The following is a 22,517-nucleotide window of genomic DNA, read 5'->3' as shown; positions in this document are numbered from 1 at the left end:
CACTTCCAAACAAATTGATACAACTTTTAATACTGATCTACAAACTTAGAAATTTTGGGTATCTTCGCAATATGTATTGCGAGCAACTCTCCCCAATAGAGTCGCCAATCAGTTGGTTCCCAAAACCGTAGATTGGAAATCCAAGAGCCTGCCACTTCTCCTGATAGGACTTCTCAATTAGTTCTAGCCAACGAACGGAAATCGCTTAGATTCCCCTGCACTTCAACCTCCGCTACACCCAGGCGGGTTAACATTTACCTCAAACGCTAACTGTCCGGTTCAACGTTTTTCTATAGCGAATTTAAACTTGGAGTTCTTCGACTGGCAAGGTCCTCGAACTCGATAACTGAATACTTGATAATTGAACGTTTTCTATAAATTTTGTAAATAATAGAATTGATGCTTGCAGAAGGAATATATATAGATTTTATAACTTCAATAATAAAAGACCAGTGCCTTTGCTCATCCGAGCGATAGAGTCAACTTCGGTGAACTATTACGTACAACTTTATAATGTTCAATGCGCTTGTACTGCCAATATTTTTAATAATCCAAATGCGACAGACCAATTATAATGCAATCTTAAATTAGTCCAGATTGAATTTTAACTCCACTGAGACAAACTGGACAAAGGTATGGAAACAATTTAATATTTCACAATACCTATGATGATCAAATTTAAAATGCTAATTGACCATGTCCACTTATCTGATATCAAAATCATATACAGAATTCTAAAATATAATTATGAAGGACAATTTGCCTGCAGTTTAAATCTCCACGCCATTTAAAAATAAACAAAAGACATTTTATTTTATTTAAAAATAAAATTATGGACTTTATATTACAAAATCATAATAGATCCCTTATTCCTCCGTACAATAATAAAATAAAAATACTTTTCTCCTGAGAGAATAAATGTGTTCGGATGTGTAGATATTACAATGTCTCCCTTGTATATATATATTTCTCTTTTAAAGATGCGACCTTTCAAAAAGTCACTCTCTTTCAATACTTAAAATCACATCCTTGTATTTATTAATACTTTGCTTTAGATTATTTTAATTGCACCCTTTTTAATATAATCACCTATTAGCTTTGTGATTATTGGGCTTTTCTTCATTGCCGGCAAATATTAATTTTATTAAAGTTTCATGTTTATTGCCTTTAGAGAAAATTATCATTGCAAAGAATTTTAATTGCAACTTATAACTATGCATTGGCTTGGACAGGCATTGCCAATCGTCTCTTTCTTCAACCATAGTTACCTTTTATCTTACAGCATCAACAGGGGAAATAGGGGATGTAATGTCTGAGTTATTGTTCTGATCCCTCATCTTCTATCATGTCTCGTTGTGTAGATTGTATTGCCGTCATAAACAAGCCATCTGTCTTCCATTGCTGCTTGTGTATGAATATTTTAAATGTCGCCATGGACTGCCACTGTGCAAATTTCTGGCATGCCGGGTTCTGTAGGTGGTCATTGTTGTATTGGGAGACCAGGCTGAGCATCGTGCCTAAGGATAGTATGTTTTTCAAGCTTCGATGGTTCCTCAAAAGATGACTTCGATCAACGTTGGACTTTCCTTCCTGCCGTTGATCCTCTTGAGCTTTCATTACAGTTATTTATGAAGTCGCACATATGTGGTTATTGCATTTTCTTTTTCAATTTATTTAACCATGATACATATAAAATTTGCTCTTCATCCTTCCACATCTTTCAACCACTGAATGTGTTTTTCTGCAGATGTTTGGCTTCTCAAGATTTACGGCAACTTGAATCTCAAGATTGCACCTCTTAATTAGTTCCAAATCTCCTCCTGGTTTCTGGTAAAGCCAAAAACTCCTTCCTTGTGAAACTTCTACTACTAACATCTTCATTATCCTCAAAAAAAACCAATCTCACGACAAATAGCTTCAGCTGTGTTTGTATTATCTCCTGTAACAACAGCACACGAATACCAGCACCTCTACACTCTTGAATAGCTGCATGAACCTCGTGACGTGGGGGATCCCTCAGTACTCAAGCTTATTTAATATAGACTGATGAGATTCTGCATCTAATGGGACAACAGTTCCATCTGAGAGCTGGATGCGAGAGCTTCTATCAAGCAAACTCTCAACTGCACCCTTAACCAGTAACAAATTTTCTCCTGTATCTGCTGACTTAACAATAATCCCCATTGACTTCGCATCCTATCAAATTCTAGGGTAGCTATTCTGTGTATTCTTTCACTCCACCACTCACAGCAGTATAATCTGATTTCTGCAGAATCTGGATAGCTTCCAGTATTTGCAGCAACTGGACGCCTCCTAAACCTGGCAAATTCATCCTTTCAACCAGCACCTTCACTGATATGATGATTGAATTTATGAATTTGTGTGTATCTGCTGGTGAAATGAATTATAAAGACTCAAATTTTGCAACAAGCTTAGATTCCGCCAAGGTCATATCGCCATTCTCATTTTAAAAGCAATACCAGGACAGGTTTCAACCTTTTAATTCATTTCAAAACACCTCTCAGCACATTTTCACCAGCAACACCACTTTTATTCCATCAACCTCAGTACCAAGATTATTTGCATCAAATGACTTGATTATAATCATGTCATGCTAGGCAACAAAATTTCATTCAGAGACAGGAATCCTCTCTCATGCCGGTTGTTCGCTGCATTTTCCTTAAATGGAGGCCCCAAAATTTGGGCTCCATCAAGTCCTCTCGGGTTTGCTATGGGACATCTAGGATTCACTGGGGATCCTCCCAGGTTCATCATGGATCCGTCTAGATTCATCCGGGTTCGCTACAGGTCCAGGAAGGATCCTTAATTTGGACTGTGGGTCCGCCCGGGTTCACGCCTGCTCAAACCCGAGTGGACCCACAGTCCAAATTAAGAACCCTGCCTGGACCTGCAGTGAACTCGGACCCGTGCGAACCTAGACCCGAGCAGCAGGGTCCAAACCTGGTAACTAAGGTTGTAGTCAAAAGAATACCCCTCCTAGGAGTCCATGGATAAAAAAAATCATTTCAATTGATGGAGAAAGCACCATAAAGGTCAATTGTTGAAAGTTTGGGCTGATATCAAATTTGCTCATTGCCAAAAGTAAGGAATCTATTTATGTAGTAGAGTTGATTTACTAGGTAATTGAGCAGCGGTGTAAAATCAAATCCTAAAGACGTGATGTACTTTCCCACTTAGAAGATTTCTATGCGAAACATAGATAGTTACCTCTTAAAAAGATTTTTATCTGGATAATCTCAAGTAGATCTCTTCATTTCTAATACACCATCTTTTTATGGTGGGAGAAAGGATAAAACCTAATTATTTTTTGAAAGTGAAGTTTGAAACTCATGTCACTGACCAATTCTATTCTTTTAATTAAGTTGAATGTATTTACATATCCTATTTTGGAAGTTTGGGTACAAGGATTAAAGAATAGTTATTTGAGCCGCATTAGGTAGGAAACTCCCCTCTATGGTTGTAAGGGAAGAAATTTTTTAGAAGTCTCTCTATCTCGATTGAGGAAAACAGGCCATTCAATTGGGAGATCCTAAAATCGCAGAAGCTTGGTTTGATCAAGCTGTTGAATATTGGAAGAAATCTATAGCACTTGCTCCAAGCAATTATATCAAAGCACAAAAATGGTTGAAGATTACAGGACATTTTTGAGAATGAAAATCTCCCGATTCCTTTAGTCAAGATGATAAAATTTATCACGCTATTTAAACAAATTAGCTTCTCTTATTGCATTATCATCATGGAGAAATAGAAATAGAATAAAGAATACAATCTATAGATTGTTAAAAAAAGTCCTTTTAATATGAATAAATCTCGTCCATAAATAGAATTTTATGAAAGGTTCATTAATATTCATCAATTCAAAGTTCTTTTGAATCTTAAAAGTGATCTATAACATATGGGTCCAAACATATGGATAAGTAAATCTGGATATGAAAATAATGATTGCATCATATTGATATATCTTACCACTAGGCTAGAAAGTTTTATATCTCGTAACAACCCATTACTCACTTATTGGATATGTCATAATAAATTTGGAACATCTGCATCAAATCGACTTTCGTATCATAGTCGCTCCAATTCTAAACTGGGAAATAAAGAGGGACGAGTTTAGAATATATAGTCAGTTTTTTTTTTTTGTTAAAAATTGGCGCGTTTTCCTCATGTCTTGTCTGTACTCAATGACTATTCGTTCAGCGGAAGGAGTAAAGGTCATAGTGGAGAAGAAAACTATTAAAACCTTTTTTGAAAAATGGGGTAAACCTGGTCATTTCTAAAATACACTAGCTAAGGGACCCAATACTACCACCTGGATCTGGAACCTACATGCTAATGCTCATGATTTTGATAGCCACACCAATGATTTGGAAGAGATCTCTCGCAAAGTATTTAGTGCTCATTTTGGTCAATTAGCCGTCATATTTATTTGGCTAAGGAGGATGTACTTTCATGGTGCGCGTTTCTCCAATTATGAAGCATGGCTAGGCGATCCTACTCACATTAAACCCAATGCTCAAGCAGTTTGTCCGATAGTAGGCCAAGAAATTTTGAATGGAGATGTGGGTGGAGGTTTTTGATGAATACAAATCACCTCTAGGTTGTTCCAAATTTGATGAGCATTCGAAATAACTAGTGAACTGCAACTTTACTGCACCGCAATTGGTGCATTGATCTTTGCAACGTTAATGCTTTTTGCTGGTTGGTTCCATTATCACAAAGCTGCTCCAAAATTGATTTGGTTCCAAGATATAGAATCCATGTTAAACCACCATTTAGCAAGGTTACTAGGACATGGCTCTCTATCTTGGGCAGGACACCAAATACATATTTCTTTACCTATTAATCAACTCTTAGATGCTAGAGTGGACCCTAAAGATATACCACTTCCTCATGAATTTATTTTAAATCAGGCACTTTTAGCTTAACTTTATCCAAGTTTGGTTGAGGGATGGGCCCCATTTTTCACTCTAAATTGGTCGACATATTCAGAATTTTTGACTTTTTCTAGAGGATTCAACCCAATAACAGGGGATTTGTGGCCAACCGATACTGCACACCGCACTTTGGCTATTGCAATTCTTTTTCTAATTGTTGGTCATATGTATAAAACCAATTGGGTTATTGGTCATAACCTCATAGATATATTAGAGGCTCATAAAGGTCCATTTACAAGGGAAGGCCATAGAGATCTTTACAAGTTCTCTTAAATACTTCATGGCATGCTCAGTTAGCTCTTAAACTAGCTATGTTAGGATCTTTAACCACTGTTGTCGCTCATCATCTGTATTCTATGACTCCCTATCCATATTTGGCTACCATGGCACCCAACTATCTTTGTTCATGCACCATATGTGGATTGGTGGATTTCTCATAGTTGGCATTGCTACACATGCAACTATTTTTATGGTAAGAGACTATGATCTGATTACTCAGTACAACAATATTTTAGACCATGTTCTGAGACATCGTGATGCAATAGTATCACACCTAAATAGGTATGTATTTTCTTAGGTTTCCATAGTTTGGTCTATGTATTCATAATGATACTATCAGTGCTTTGGGATGTCCTAAAGATATGTTTTCAAATAGTTCTATCCAATTACAACCTATCTTTTCTCAACAGATACAAAACACTCATGCTTTAGCACCCAATTTGACAACTCCTAATGCAACAACAAATCCTAGCTCAAGCTGGCGAGATGGTGATTTGATAGTAGTAGGTGCCAAAGTGCCTTGTTGCCTATTCCATTAGGAACTGTGGATTTTTTAGTGCACCATATTCATGCATTTACTATCCATGTGATTGTATTAATATCACTTAAAGATGTTTTATTTGCTCGTAGTTCTCGTTTAATACCCGATGCAGCAAATCTTGGTTTTTGTTTTCCTTGTGATGGGCCTGGTAGAGGAGGAACATGCCAAATATCAGCATGGGATCATATCTTCTTAGGGTTATTTTAGATGTACAATACAATTTTGAAAATAATATTTCATTTTACTTGGAAAATGCAGTCCAATGTTTGGGGTAGTATGAGTGATCAGGGAGTAGTAACTCATATTACATTTAAAGGGTGCCCCCATGACTTTCTATGGGCACAAGCTTCTCAAGTAATCCAATCTTACGGTTCTTAGTTATCTGCATATGGTCTTATTCTTAGGTGCTCATTTTCTTTGGGCCGTTCGTTTAATGTTCCTATTTAGTGGTCGTGGATATTGGCAAGAACTCATAATCCTCTAACTATGTTGAACACATCTTCCTCTGTAACTCTGGTAGTCTTCACAGAATAAAGTATACGTTGACATCAATGAAAAATACTGTTATGAATACAACACATAAGCACTCAATTATGTCTCTAGTAATGCTAATAGAATAAAATATATCTTGACATCAATGAAAAATATTGTAATGAATACAACACATAAGCACTCAATTATGTCTCTAGTAATGCTAACATACTCCCCTACACGAATACCAACAACATTCATGCTAACAATAATCTGGAGTTGTAACACCATTAGTTGTATCATCAAGATTCTTGTATTATGAACTTTTCATCAATTCTTACATTAGCACTTTCAACAGTAGTCTTCAATCTTTGATTAAAACATCTATAAGCTTTACTCTTCAATGAATATCCAAGAAACATTCCTTCATCACTCCTAGAATCAAACTTTCCAATATCATCATCTCTCTTGATATAGCATTTAAGTTCCAAAGATTTTAATGTACATCATAGTAAGTGAATGTCCAAACAAAAGTTCATAAGGTGTCGTACCAGTACCTTGCCTACTTTGCACTCTGTTTATAGTGTTCATTAATTCTCTCTAAAATATATGTGATACATTTTTTTCAAACATCAATGCTCTAGTTGCTTCTGTCACTAATATGTTCCTTCTTTCTGCTATCTCATTCTATTGCGAAGTCTTGGGGGTTGAAATTCATCTCTTTATGCCATCATCCTCACAAAAGTTGCTAAATTCATTTGAAATTAATTTTGCACCTCTATCTGATCTCAACTATTTAATCCTCAAGCCAGACCCATTCTCAACTCTACTCTTAAATATCTTAAATTACACAAAAGCTTATGATATATCTATAAGAAATGCAACCCGCAATACTCTAGTGAAAAAGCTCTTGTTCTTGTAGAACTAGTCAAATTTGTATGCACAATCTCCAACTTCACTGAAGAAGTAAATATCTTTCTTAGAAATGAATTTTTCTTGTATTTTGCCATCACACATTCTTTGTACATCATATTAATAGGTTTCACAATTTTAGGCAAATCACTAACTGCAAATGTAGAACTGACCTTGTGATACAGGAGCATTGAGCTTGGATTTCGGTGGAGTTATGCTTTTCATAGTTAGAGATGTGTTGGAGACACATTGGGGAACCTTGTCCAATGTGCGCATAGAGAATGGAGTTATTATGTTAAAGTTTGAGTCGTTTTTACCTTGCTGCTGGAGATGTGTTTTCTAGTTTTTGGGTTCCTATTGCAGGCCATGTAACTAATTTTGTGCAATGAGTTAGAAGATGAAAATTTTGGATATTGAAGAGGGCCTAGAGTACTTCCTTTTGTCAAAGGTGCAAGTCCTAATTCATTATAACTTGGGAGATATGGCAATTCTCCTGGAAAATCAATTTCTAGTAGTTTGTGCGACAGGTTTTCTGTGTGTGACTTTCGGGATGGATGCGCATATATGCTTAATGAATCAGCCTTTGCGCCCTTAAGGGGTTGTCGAGGACCTAAATTACTACCTTCAGTTCAAAGCACAAGTTCTAATTCAAACGGGGCTAGGAGATATTGCAATTTTTCTTGGGTATCGATTTTTGGACTTTTAGTTTTTATTCGAGGCCGACTTGTGTCTCTTCAAGTATTTAATGTTAGGTTGATTTAGTTTCTAGCATTTTGGGCCAAATTGTGGCTTAGATTGGTATAAGTAGGGGTTGTGGTGAATTCTTTAGTCATGATTCATTCATTTAGAGGAGAGTGTGGAGAGTAGCTGAAGAGCGAGTTTTTCTTGAGTTTGTGGATAGAGCACCGAGGCAGTTTACAACAAGATTGTGATTAATCATCCATCTTGGAGAAGACCATAGAACATGGAGTAGCTGAGTGAAAAAAGATTTTTAGAGTGTGTGGACAGAGTGCCAAATGTGAGGCAGTTTACACTTGGATCTTGGATAAAGTTTGAGAAGGGCTAGTAGCTAAGGCTTGGAAAACAAGGAGATTGCTTGGTAGGCTTGCGAGCACAAGTTGAGATCTTCCTTGGAGGTTTCTACCAGAGTGTGGATTTGGACTAGCTAGTGTTTGGGTTGGATCTTGAGAGATCTTGCAGAACTGTTATTATAATTGCTTTGTATTTGGCCGTAACCGAGAAGGCCTTACAACCCGACACATTGCATTTAACAATTATTTTATGAATAAATTACTGTAATTTGGTATCAGATCTTGCATTGTTATTCAATTTCCGTTGTGTGGTTATTTGCTGGGGTCTAGGACATCTCCTTTGGGGAGTCTCCTACGTTGCACTGCACAAGGTGGTATCAGAGTGAAGGTTGTTCCTGAGCATGTAGACCGAGCACCGAAGTTGAGGCAGTTTGCACCAAGACCTTGGGAGGACATGCAAATGGATCTATAGTTGCGAAGATAGAAGGTTGATCTTATTCAAGAAGATTGATCTATTGGTGATTTATTGCAGAGGGTTTGCGAAGATCTTGGAAGATGACTGTGAGAAGATTGGACCTTGGGATGATTGTGAATCTTCATGATATAGTGGCGAGGAGGATTTATGAAACAATAGCTTGGGTGGATGCTATTGTGGATGCTTCCTTTTCTAAAAGATTTTATGAACCAAAGAAGAAGATTATATGCTACTGGAGTTGGAATCTACCGATCAGGAAGGGAGTTGTTTGGCTAGTTACAAGACTTGTTCGAGAGAAAAGATGGCATCGCAAGGTCGAGGTGGAAGAGGTTGGTTTTATTGATCAAGTTGTGGAGTCTATTACAAAACCTGTAGAGAAACTGGAGGTTGTTGTTGAGGATATTCCTAACCTTGTTGATGCTAGGATAGAGATTGGTTTTCATGATCAGTTGGTTGAGTTTGACATGGAAATTGCAGAGCACTTGGTCCTGGATAACTAGGTTGTTGTTGGTGATGAGTTACATGTTGCAAAGCATCTTATTGTGAGCAATGAGATTGTTGAGATTGCTGATTGTATGGATTTGCATATGGTTGTTGATATGGATCTGAATGCATATGTTGTTGTTGAGATGATTGAGGGTATAGATGTTTCTATTGATGTGGAGTTTGATGTTGCTGGTGTGGATTCACTAGTTGCTGATTTGGTTTTGGATCTACATGATACTGTGGATCTTGCATTGTTATTCTATTTCCGTTGTGTGGTTATTTGCTGGGGGCTAGGACATCACCTTTGGGGATTCTCCTACCGTGCACTGCATCACCTTGACAATCTTATCAAACATAGAGATCAGATTTCCATAATCCATTAAGATTGTTCACAATTGCTTCTGGATTAGATTGTGTAGAAGTTTTTACCACATTTTTTCACTATATTTTTTGCAGCTCTTGCTCTCTCATCCTAATGATGAATCACGGAGTGTGATTCGAAACGTTGATGGTAAAAAACTTCTACACAATCTAATCCAAAAGCAATTGTGAACAATCTTATCAAAGTTGATATGACAAAATCTCTTATGCCATAACCAACTGCCATCCACTTTAGCAACCAAACATGTCATTTCAGTAGGGTTCAACTGAAATACACTATCTCTTGTTCTTGTGCCAATACCAATCAGTGTACCATTCTTATCCTTGATAATGCAAGTCTTTTCTATAAATTATAACTAATATCCCTTGTGAACAAGTTATCGAACACTCAAAGATTATGTTTCAATCCATCCACAAAGTAAACATCCTCAGTGTTTGTAACATCCACTTTTTTTTCAAGTCTTAATTAACAAATATCATACTCAAAGAAATACAATTATCACTTCAATTTCATAGAAAGTCAGTCAAACCAGATTCGATCATATGAAAAGGGATTGATAGTTAAATCAGTTCAACAAAATTTCTTAACGAAGAGCTGAAAACACCATTGATGAAAATTACTATAGAAGTTACCATGAAATCTGAGATCAAAATCAAAACTAGGGATGCTTCTGCAACCACTTGGGTTAGTTCACAAACACCACTATAACAATATCACATGACGAATATCATCTAAAAATCACTATCTCAAAATCAAATGATGATTACGATTAAATACCACTATATTTAAAATTAGGGCATCACATACCACTATATCAATTAGGGCATCATTTACCATTGATTCATTTAGGGCTTCCAGTTATCTCGGTATCACTTAAGGCTTTCAATGTCATTAATTCAATTAGGGCTTCCGATACGGCTGTAACATTTAGAGTTCCAATTACCACTAAATCATTTAGGGCTTCCAATTCCTTTCCTTCCAATTACATAATTAGGAGATATGCTCATATAAATGGAAGTTGATATATCAATTTATCGGATAAATCTATCCTTCACAACGAATTGTAAAAATAACTATAATGATGATATAACGCAATTATTCTTACCTTCATCTTGCATGTACATCATAAAGGTAAAGATACTTGTTCCGATTAAAAATTTAGATGCATAGCTTATCTTTGTTCGACCCACGCCCGACAACTTATGGACAGATGAAATATTGTCAGAGGCTTAACCACCCAACTTTGGACCAAATCTTATCCCCATACAATCTCTATCGAGAAAGACCCTCCCTACCCAAAGTAGACAGGGGTCATCTTGCCATCCACTAGGCATCTTGGTATTTATCACACCATACGACTTGGCAGAAGGAGATTACAATAACAAGATAATGCATGAGCTATTATTTATTCATTATTCTAGAATAATTGTATCATATCTAACTTTTATTTTCTAAGTCATTACAGACTCCTCACCTCTTCACCATTCCAAGGTGTTAGAAGTCTCAGAGCAACCTGCTCTTTCTATTGATCCATAACTTGGTAAAAGAATATTATAAGCTCTAGCTTATCTCAAACTGTGTCTCAAAGATTATGTTCTTAAAAACTAGCAGAAATATCTTTGATTCTTATCATGATTTTATTGCAACTTCAGCAACTTTTTCCAAAAAGATTTTATCTGGTGATTGTAACTACAATTTAGCTGTTATGGAATTCAGAAAACAAAAGGAAAATGATAAAGAGTATACAACTATGCTTAGAATATGAATGATTCTGTACTTCCATCTTTTTCATAATTTGTGATTTGAAATATTAAATTCTTTAAAACATGCTGAAATAATACCATCCCGATCCTGATAACAAGTAGTAATAACAACTCTTGATGATATGGATTCTTTACTATGCTTAATGGTAAGCAGCTCCCTAGAGTTATAATCTTCAACTGTAACTATGGAAATCGTTTTGCAATAACAAAGGAATATATCAATAATTGGGAATGGACACCATAACCTGATATAAATCCAAAACTCTCTGAAGTCTGTCAGCAAGCTACATACGATGATCACAGTCTTAGGAAAATAAATGGACTTTTATGCCTAGCCAGCAGCAGTAGAACTTTCATTCAAACAAAGGAAGAAATGAAAATGTAGGGAATTAATTCATGACCTGTTAAATATTCTTAATGTGTCTAAAAACTTGCAAATCGAATTTGGTAAAATCTGTCCTCCTTTGGATGTTGCAAACGTATCCAAAATACAAAATGTCTATTCCTCAATGGCTAAGTACCATGGCAGAAATGCTGCTTGTAATTGGAAGCATAGACGGATGCTGAAGGTGGCAAAGAGGGTAAGTAAGATTGTAGCCAGCATGCAGTTTATTCTTTCCCCATCTCCTCTCACGGCTTCTACTTCAGAATAAGAAATGGGTACGGCAACATAAGCAAGACGTCAATACATATATCTGCAGAGGGTTATGAAATCGGATCTAAGAACTAGCATTCATAATGACAGAATGAGGAAGAAGTCGGGTTTCAAGAAAAAAGTTCTCTCAACTATCTCTCTCACGGCTTCTTAAATGCAGAGAAAACATGAATCCTTGGCTCCCACTAGTTACCAAAAAGATTATATGCCCATAAGTATTAAATCGATTGCAAAAGAGAGAAAAATAAAAGGTTGGAAGAGAAGTTGGAAAGATTATATGACCATTTGAATTGCTGAATATTATATTGATTTATTTTGCCAAGTGTTATCGTTTAAAAACAAAGAATATTAAATTGGAAAGAATAGAGTTGGAAGGTTGTAATTCAAAAATTATAATAATTCAAACGTTATTATAATTCGAATATTATTAAAATCTTATATGTACATATAAACATCATGTTATTAAATTATTAAATTATAATGGTGCCAAATTATTTTTATATTATATGCACTTATATAAATATTTATTAAAATAATATGATGAAAAATAAATTAAAATCCTTTGAGATACATTTTATTTTTTAAACCAATTATTTTCTCAATTTCTTTATTTAAATAACTCATGCGGGTCCCACAAATGTATCATGTTTCAAGTCACCAGGTCCTCAACCCATTTTCTCAATGATGGTGATGCTCCTGCCTAATTCTTTTCTAACAATGCTTCCACCCCTTCGACATGTTCCTTCCAAGGAAATTCTCCGTAGTTAAATTATAAATTATTTAATCATAAATAATCATAACGGTTAACCTTCATCTCAATTCCATGAATTCATGATTAACGATCAACTAGCATGTTATCTTTACTTGAAATCATAACGATTAACCATCTTACCATTTCGCCACATTATAAAAAATTAAACTGCCAACTGATTTCATGTGAACCTCAATCACTATATTTCAAATTAGGTCAAAAATTGGGATGTAACAGTGTTAGTCTTTCCATCAAGAGTAATAGATCCTTTCCTTATATGTGACATGTTGCATTATTTCCAACTCTAACTATTCCACCATCATAACTATTGAATTCCACAAATTTGTTCATATCTCCAGTCATACGATGGGAACAACCACTATATATAATCCAATCAGACTTTTTCTTCTCAATTTGTGATACTAATGCTCTTTCTTCTTTTACTTCTTTCTTTAATTCTTTTTCAGGACTTTCTTCTTTAATAGCAGCAAACTCTATCTCATCATCCTCATCATTACTATCATCTAGGAAAATCACCATCTTAAAATCAAGTTCATTATCTTCATTAACAAACAAACAATTCTTAGGTATTCTTGACTTGTAAGGCTTTCTAGGCTTAAACATCTTTTCTCTTTTGGGACATTTAGAAGAATAATGATCAAGTTCTTTACAGGTCCAACAAACAAGAATTTTGTTAGCTTTAGGTTCTCTCTTCATAAGCAGGGCAATTCCTTCATTTATCTTCTTATCTTCTATCTCCTTTGTTGCTCAGCTACAACTACCATAATCTCCAATTGTACTCGCACTTCTTGACTTGTAAGGCTTTCTTGGCTTAAACATCTTTTCTCTTTTGGGACATTTAGAAGAATAATGATCAAGTTCTTTACAGGTCCAACAAACAAGAATTTTGTTACCTTTAGGTTCTCTCTTCATAAGCAGGGCAATTCCTTCATTTATCTTCTTATCTTCTATCTCCTTTGTTCCTCAGCTACAACTACCATAATCTCCAATTGTACTCGCACTTCTTGTCAATGTAGGTCTGTCTCTTTGTACACTAAAAGCAGTTTCCACTCTAGGCAACTCTCCATTTGTTTTCATCCACAATTAAAATGTCTATAAACTTCCAAGAATATTCACTTTTAAAGTTAGGTGTGCAAGGAATATATTTTTCAATCATCTGTGCCTTCTGACGAAAAGAAGGCGTCAAACTCTTCAGGATTTTTCATATAATTTTATCTTCTATCCTTTTACCTCCACAATTTTTATTCTGACAACAATTTTTAATATTCTACCAAAGAGACCTCTTATAGTTTCATCTTCCTCCATTTTAGCATCTTGAAACATACATATCCAACACTGTAATCTAGCCTTGTTAGAATATTCATCACCTTCAAATATTTTCTATAAAGCAATCCAAATTTCATGAGCAAGATTATAAGATTTTACCTCTGCAAATTCAAATTCAAGAAGAGCTGACAACAATGCTTCTATGGAAAGCATATTCTGCATGAATAGACCTTTTTCATTTTGTTCAAAAGATTCAAGTTTACCTTCATTTGCCAAAGTTTTCTTTATAGTGACTAACCAAAATTTCAAACCTAGGCATAGCAGGTGATTCTTCATCTTCTCCTTCTAGCTGTCATAATTAATTCCATCAAACTTCAAATGTTCTTTCCTGAAATAAGCCATGGATCTTCTCAAACTGTTAAGTTTTTTCTTTGAAGGACTTGATGCTCCAATACCAATTGTTAGAAAGTTGAATCCACCAAGATAACTAAGAACAGAGAGAGGGATGAGAGAGTGTGTGTGTGTGTGAGAGAGAGAGAGAGAGTAGGGGATGGAGAGAGAGAGAGAGAGAGAGAGAGAGAGAGAGAGAGAGAGAGTAGGGGATGGGAGAGAGAGTAGGGGGTGGTAGAGAGAGAGATAGTGAGAGTAGGGGATGGGGGAGAGAGAGAGAGAGAGTGAGAGAGAGAGTAGGGGGTGGGGGAGAGAGAGAGAGAGAGAGAGAGAGAGAGAGAGAGAGAGAGAACTCTAAATATCTTTATTAATTAGGAAACATGCAACAATAGATGCAACAACCATAAAAAGATAATTATGCGCAATAACAACAAATATGTTAACTAGGGAAACTTTTGATCAAAGAGAAAACCCCAATGGGAATAATGCTCACAAAATGATGTATTAATATAAAAGTTCCTTATGAAAGGATGGACTCTGTTAGGAGCCAATGAAATACAATCAATCAATAATATGTGTCCCTATTAGGAGACTTTGAATCCTTGTTAGAAAATTCCAACTATGTTAGGAGTTGTGCCAACCTTGTTAGGAGTTGAAAGGAGGACAACGGAACCCACTATTCAAATAGCCTCAGACTGTCTTCACCAAACAATATTCAGGATAACCTATCCAAGTTCCAAACTGACTAAACAACTTCTTCTTTGCCAATACGGTTCCTTTGAAGCTCACATTACATCCTCAACATCAATCTCTACTCTAACCTTAGCCAAATTCGCATTCAAGCTCACATAAACCACACAATGATCTCACTGATCCAATACTACACTTTACCACATGTAAATGATCTTTCCTTTTTACCAAGTACTGAGTCAACCTTGAGGCTTTCTCAATTTACAATAAAAAATATAGGACCTCATTAAGATGTTACATTACAAGTTACATTACAATTAACACTTTCCATAATTATTTTATCAATAGTCGGCTCACAGGAAACAACACGTTGAATACACTTCATATGTCAGCTCAAACTACATATCTGATTTCACCATCTAGAACATAGCATCTTGAACATGTCACTGACCATCCTCTAAACATGTTGAGCACAACTCCATCCCTGCTAAATGATACAATCCATTTATCAATAACCACTTTCCAAAAATTCTTCGTGAAAGCTACTTCCAAAAAACATCACATAACTTTGTCATATCTTCACATCTCTGCACAATTAACTGTAGCATCTCTTAGACATACCTGAATATCTCATTAAATGTGCGTAGCCTAACTCATAATCCTCTGATTGCGTTGAACGCACCTTCCTTTGCAACTCTAGCGGTCTTTAGAGAATAAAGTATACGTTGACATCAATGACAAGCACTATCATGAATGCAACACATAAGCACTCAATCATGTCTCCAGCAATGCTAACATACTCCCCCATAGGAATACCATCCGCATTCATGCTAACAATAATATGCAGTAGTAGCACCATTAGAAGACATTTTGATTTTCTTTCGACAATCAAGCATAAATAAATGATCTGATAAGTTTTATTGTTCTTTGTGTGTAAGGAATGCTTCAAGATTTTCTATATTGTGAAAAAGAAATATAAGTGTTATGTACTTTATTCTATGATTGTGCCTTCAATTCATTCTTTCTGGTGTTACTTTCTCTCTTGGAACGGAGCACACCCTTAATCAGAATAATTAGATGTTTTAATGTCTCGAGACGACTATTTTGTTTTGTGACTTTGTAAGCAGCAGAACTAGAAGGAGGAACAAGTCAAGATGCAACCTTTGCATGCTCTTAGTGTGGCTATTGCGATGTCTATTGTCTGTTTTCTTTCTCTTGATATCTGCCATCGATTAGTATTTATTTATTCTATCAATGTATTTACCTTTGATATTTGTCAAATGTTATTGTAGACAGGTGAATAATATGGTGTAGGAGGTTTGTATGGTTGTGGCTATATATCTTTGAATAGTACCTTTGTAATACATTTTGTGATTATCAGTTGAAACTATTAATTATAATAATTTTGCAGGCTCAGTCTCAATATGATTTTGCAGTGAAGATCATTGTGACCAGGATATACCAATCTTTGATTTGTGACTTCAAAAAGTGTATCTGAGACAAGATTTTGATTTGAGGTGTTTTCCTATCAGGTTGAATAAGATGACTACTGCAGATGAGCTTACCAAGCACCAGGTTCCTTATTTTTGGCTAAATTTGGCGGGTTGTGAATGGAGTAGCTTGCAACAAGAAGAAATGAAATAAGAAGAGATCATCAATATATGGATGTTATGTTGAAGATCATTCAAAGGGATGTTACATCAAATTTCTTATTATGGTGAACAAACTGTCCCTGTTGAGAGGGAGTCTATATTGAGAGATAATCTCAATTTGAAATGCATAATTCTCTAAGAGAAGTCTGCGGTAAAATCTTTTGTTCCGCCCTCTATGAGTAGGTATGGTGGACAACCCTTTATGAGTAACATGGTGGAATTGCATTCTTCTCTGGGAGAAGTCTGAGATAAAATCCCTCATAAACCCTCTGCGAGTAGGTATGGTGGACCACCCTTGGCAAGTAGGCATGGTGGAAATGCATTCTTCTCTAGGAGAAGTTTGAGGTGAAACTCTTTGTTCCACCCTCTGTGAGTAGGCATGGTGAAAGTCATGTGTATGACTACATGACTATAATTTTATGCGCTAACTATGGCGAATTATGTTATGCTGAGATAACATTTGTTATGTAATGTATCATCTTTGGTTGCAACTATGTGTGCCTGCCTTACTAAAGATCTCTCTTTTGCTAAAAGAAAGTGTTGAAAATTGTAGCTGTGATAGAGATCTTTATCTCTAATTTTGTGAAATAGAAATGTGTTTGTTATGACTAATATAGTTATCTTCAACTGAAAGAGAAATTTGTAATAATATTTAAAATAATATTACATAAAAAGGTATATGTCATACATAATGTGAAGAGGCATACATATGAAAATCTACGTGTTGAATATTTAGAAATTTGAAGGGTCTTACATTTGGGATTTGAAGAGACCTTCATGTGTAAGATGAAGAACCTAAATTCAATCTATCTATGTGATTGTATGGTCTATTATAATTAATTAAGTGAAAGCTTTCTACTCGAAATTTTTTATTGTCAAAAAAAAAAAAATTAGTTTGCTGGTGGTTTTTCCCTTCAAGTGGAAGGGTTTTCCCAAGATAAATGTATTGTGTCTTTTGTGTAAATATTTATGCTCTTTCTTATTGTTGTTTATCTAATTTCTGAGCTAAAAACTTAACATTCCTTCCCATTTGAAAATGTCATTGAAGCTGGGCATCAACCAACACCCAATTACCACTCCTTAGCACTGCACATCTTTGTCACTTAGGATTTTGTATATACATTATATGTTTTGGAACTTTCAAGCATCACTCTAACAGCCTGGCCTTACATTTTAACAATGCACATCCTTCCTTTGACATCTTTCATATCATCTTTTCCACATTACAATCTTTCAAGAATTCAAACTAGTTTAGTTAGTCAGATCACACACTCCTCTAGATTGTCTAATTGTAGGCATCATGGTTTCACCGTACTAGTGTGTGTCAAGTAAACTATCCATCCCGTCGCTAGACTGACAACTTCACAGTTGAATTATTTTGCCTCATAAATCACAACAGCATTGGCAAAATCATTTCATTCATGTTATCTTATGCACAACAAATGATCATTGCCCACTATGTAAATGTGGTTTGTTGCATTTTTTTTCATTCATTTATCGTCAGTTGCCATCTACACCTTCATACTCAAAGACAACACTACATTGGGGATCTCAGCTCAAATTGATAATTGCAAATATGCTTAAAAAAACAGAGAAGTATCAATCCATCCTTATCTTTACATGTCACGAGATTTTGAATCTATAATAACAGAATCTAGCCTGTGCAAATCTGTACTTGTTAAAGCCTCAATGTGATGGTAACATGTGCATCCAGACCATCATTTCTAGCATCCTTCCCATTGTCCCAGCAATCATCTTTGAAGTATTTGAAAGAAGTTCTCATGCCTAACGGTTACCAATATCTGTTACAGTTATTTTATCTAATCGGGTCCATGCTCACAATAAATTGCAGCCAAATAAGGTTGAACACCCTTGTGCATTTCCAGTCCCCCTACTCAATGAGATAAATTGCACATCTGAAAGATTAACACATTAGGAAAGTTTAACAAAGAAACACCTTGTGCAACCAGGTCTCAATTTGTTAAAAAAGTTCCATTACATTATTACCGCCTCTTTCGATCTCACTAAAGGGAAAAGAGGCAATAAAATAAGTTAAAATTCTTTGAAACTGAATTTTGATGATGCCTCCCAATGAAATCAAAAAAGTTTCATTCTCAGAAGTGATATTGGTAGCTTTATATATGAAGGTTCTCTTTTTCTGGGTCCAGTAACAAGTAACAAAGCAGAATGGAAAGTTATAGTGGCAGGTTAGCTGTAGTTTCTTCTGTTAAAATCAAAAAGTTGATTGTCAGGGGTGACTCCAAGGTGATTATCAATGCTCTTATAACCAGATCTGGTCTGATACAGCAACTTGGGAGATGCAAATGAATTGATTGCTCTCAGTGCCAAGTTTCCAAAAGAGCTGTACCAACTTGTTGCAGGTGGTCCATGCATGAGTTGATTCTCTCCCAACCTTAACTGCTCTCCATAATTGCTTTTCATCTTCTTGGGAAGGAATGGATTATTTTCTTTTACCTATTTTTCCTTCATACAACAATGGATCATTTCACTGAAATTTTTTAAATGTGTAAAGCCAAAGTGGTTTATGTTTCATGTGCATAAGCCCCAATAGAAACCCCTTACTAAATAATTAAAGACAAACAATCGCACTTGCTAATTACAATAGAGCAACTGAGGTCTATGTTTTTCTGTTACAAGGTTAATCTCTTTTTATAAATCATAATAACTTAGATTAATTGACCGTTTAACATATTAAAATTTAAAAAGATAATTATATAAAATAACCGATATAATTCACCTGGACTTATTCTCTGGAAAAAAAATAACACCTTTGTCCTTCAAAGCTTCACAAAGCTCTTCTGCACCAAGAGCCGAGTCTGCAGTAACGTTCACAAAGACCTGTTTGTTCAAACCAAATACAAAACTCACATCAGCAACAGTCGTATAAAACCCCATTGGCAATGTGATGACTTTATAGCAATATGAATAAAATGATTCACATTAAAAATAAAGAAGCAAATACAATTAAAGAAAATTCAAAAAGTTTACATTTGTTACATCAGAGTCAAGGATTCTTACAATATTTGTTTCAACAGAATCCAGATCCACATGCAACCCTTTGATTTTATTTAAACCCTCTGCATAAAGGAAAAGTAAGCAGGTTTATAAAGTTGCTCTTAAATATAATTAACAGATTGAGAATAATTGATTTCACTTAAATGCTTAAAATGATTCATTTAGAACTACCGTACTCTTTCACCAATAATCTATTTCCCTAAAAGAGTCACAACAAATAAAGTACAACATATAATTAAGCAAATAAATGATTACTGATGAACCGCAGTAGTTGTTTGAATTTCTTAGCAGATCGGATTATTGAAATTTGTGTGTGATTAGTGTTTACTGTACAGGGTGATTAGTTGTAGCCATGACAAGTATTTTCCATTGCTTACTATCAGTGTATATTGAGTATGAATATAATTTTGAGCTACGTTACCAGATTCCTACATCCGTCCCCTAGATTGGATCCAAATCCGTATCGGGTCCAGATTCGCACAAGGTCCGTAAATGGCTGTGAATCCGCATGGATCTACAAGGTTATTTATGGACCTTTTGTGAATCTTGGCGAGGCCAGGCGGATCTTGTGATGCAGGAGCATCCTAGGGTAGCTGGCTACCCTACATGATTAAGGGATTTTGGTGGGGTTGAGTGGACCTATTTGGGTCTTGGGTAATTAAATTTGATGTATTTAATAAGTATTATAAGTCTTTAAAGGCATTTCGTATTTAATTTCTGTTGGAGGCCAACTTGAGGCTCTTCAAGTAGTTAATGTAAGGGATATTTAATTTGTAGCTTACTGGGCTGACTTGTGGCTTAGTTGGGTATAAGTAGGGTTTGTGGTGAAGTCTTTAGTCATTATTCATCCATCTTGGAGAAGAGGAGGTGGTAGAGGAGCAAATTTTGAGAAAGGCTAGTAGCTGAGGCTTGGGAAACAAGGAGATTGCTTGGTGCGCTTGCGAGTACCAGTTGGATCTTCCTTAGAGGTTTCTACCAGAGTGTGGATCTAGACTTGCTAGGGTTTCGATTGAATCTTGAGGGATCTTGCAGAACTATTACTTGCTTTGTATTTGGCCATCACCATGAAGGCCTTACAACTCGACACATTGCATGTAATCAGTTATTTTATGAATAAAGAGTTGTGATTTGATATAAGATCTTGCACTGTTGTTTATCTTTCATTGTGTGGTTATTTGCTGGGGGCTAGGACATCTCCTTTGGGGATTCTCCTACCTTGCACTGCATCATCCTATGCGGACCTGCACAAATCCTCAAGAACCCATAGGTAAATAAATGTTTGTGGGCCCAAAACAACTCAAAAAGCATTTTTAAATTATTTTATTTACAAAAAACACTAAAAAGAAACCTTTTAGTTGTTCTCAAACTCAATTCACACTAATTTTCTCTCTCATTCTTGTAAGTTTGAAGCCAAGTGATTGAAATTCAACAAGATTGATTGTGGAGTGACAAATTCTTTCCTAAAGACAGATTTGAGTGTTGAAGGTATCCATTTGAACCATTTTCTTTAGCTTTTTCTTACATTATTTCAAGGTATTTTAAAGCTTCAAATTTATTCTAGGTTTTGTAGTCTAAGTTTTGAATTGATATTTTTCATTTTTGTTATAGATTGCAAGTGTAACAATGAGTAGTCAAATCTTAGTGGGTGGAGAGAGATCTCAATTTAAATTGATAAAGGGTCTCCTTTATGGAGGCACACAACAAGAATTTAACGATGTACTGGAGGTGGGGGGTTCGTTTGAAATGTAATTTTTGCAATGCACAACTCCTAGTTTAGAGTCAAACTTTAGTTCTTGGGCCCTGGTAGTAAAGGGATTAATATTTGTGAGCGGCCACATAAGAAAGGGTTAACACCTAGGCAAATAGCAACCTTTGTAAAATAACAAGAAAATGCTAAGAAAATATTTTCAAAAGGAAAACACAATGCTAATGTGGGAAACAAAAATCAGTAACACAACCCATTCACCAAGCCTCTAGACATCATTTCTTGCCTATGCCTTCTAAGGAGGATGATGATCTAAAAGAACCACAGAGAACCACCCGCAAGAGAGGTCCATTAGATAAGATACGATCATATATTATTATTAATATCCAACAAAAAGCCCACAAAAGGTCTATGGGACTAAGAGTTTACAACAAGACAACTGATAAAAGCAAAGCACCAAACGATGTCCGAGAATAGAAAACAACAAAAAAAAAGGGGAAAACAAACGCACAGAGAAATGCCAAAGCAAAGTCTAGGAGTCCTTTGTTGGCAAAAACAAATCAGTCACAGAAGGATAAGACTACATGTGGACATGATCCCTGATCTATCTCTATGAGCTCCCGGAGGACTGTCGCTGACGGGAGAAACTGTTGCAAGGTCTGATAGACCTAGAATGATTGGTAGAACTAGTAGAACTAGATGGCCTTTTCATACTACATAACAAAGATAAGTGTGAGAAAAAGAAAATAATGAGTTATCAAGGTATGCCGATAAGGAAGTAGTGACTGTAAAGTACTACCATGGAGCAGGGTGGCCTATTGAAGATAAAGCGCGAGACATCGCTGGTCAATGTAACTAAAGAAAGGTAAAAGAGAAAAACAGTCTCGGAACAGACAATAATAACTCCCTCTAATCTCATAAAAGATAGGGCAACGGAAAATAAATTATCTCTCTCGACCTCCAATAAAGTACACAACTTGCGGATCCGTTCTCCACAACCAATATGATTTTCAAACTGATTTCAAAATGAGTTGAGAGACATAGCTGATGAAAAAG

The 22,517-nt window shown here is 35.6% G+C and overlaps 1 protein-coding gene across 6 annotated transcripts in view; it reads right to left on the bottom strand.

Annotated features, from left to right (window-relative positions):
- LOC149546021 (putative low-specificity L-threonine aldolase 2) overlaps window positions 1-22,517 on the bottom strand; it is a 216,195-nt gene that overhangs the window by 20,812 nt on the left and 172,866 nt on the right. For 5 of the 6 annotated variants that reach the window (XM_089790955.1, XM_089790958.1, XM_089790954.1 and 2 more), the window contains 2 exons: window positions 19,760-19,818; window positions 19,479-19,579 (listed from right to left, as the gene is read on the bottom strand). In XM_089790955.1, coding sequence (XP_089647081.1) covers window positions 19,479-19,579; window positions 19,760-19,818 — 160 coding nt within the window. The remainder of the gene's footprint in view (window positions 1-19,478; window positions 19,580-19,759; window positions 19,819-22,517) is intronic. The other variant, XM_089790957.1, reaches the window with a different exon arrangement.

This window comes from Cupressus sempervirens, chromosome 7 (genome assembly GCF_028749045.1).
Source record: "Cupressus sempervirens isolate cs-2001-9-10 chromosome 7, ASM2874904v1, whole genome shotgun sequence".
NCBI lineage: Eukaryota > Viridiplantae > Streptophyta > Pinopsida > Cupressales > Cupressaceae > Cupressus > Cupressus sempervirens.
This window is presented reverse-complemented; position numbering and strand designations above follow the sequence as displayed.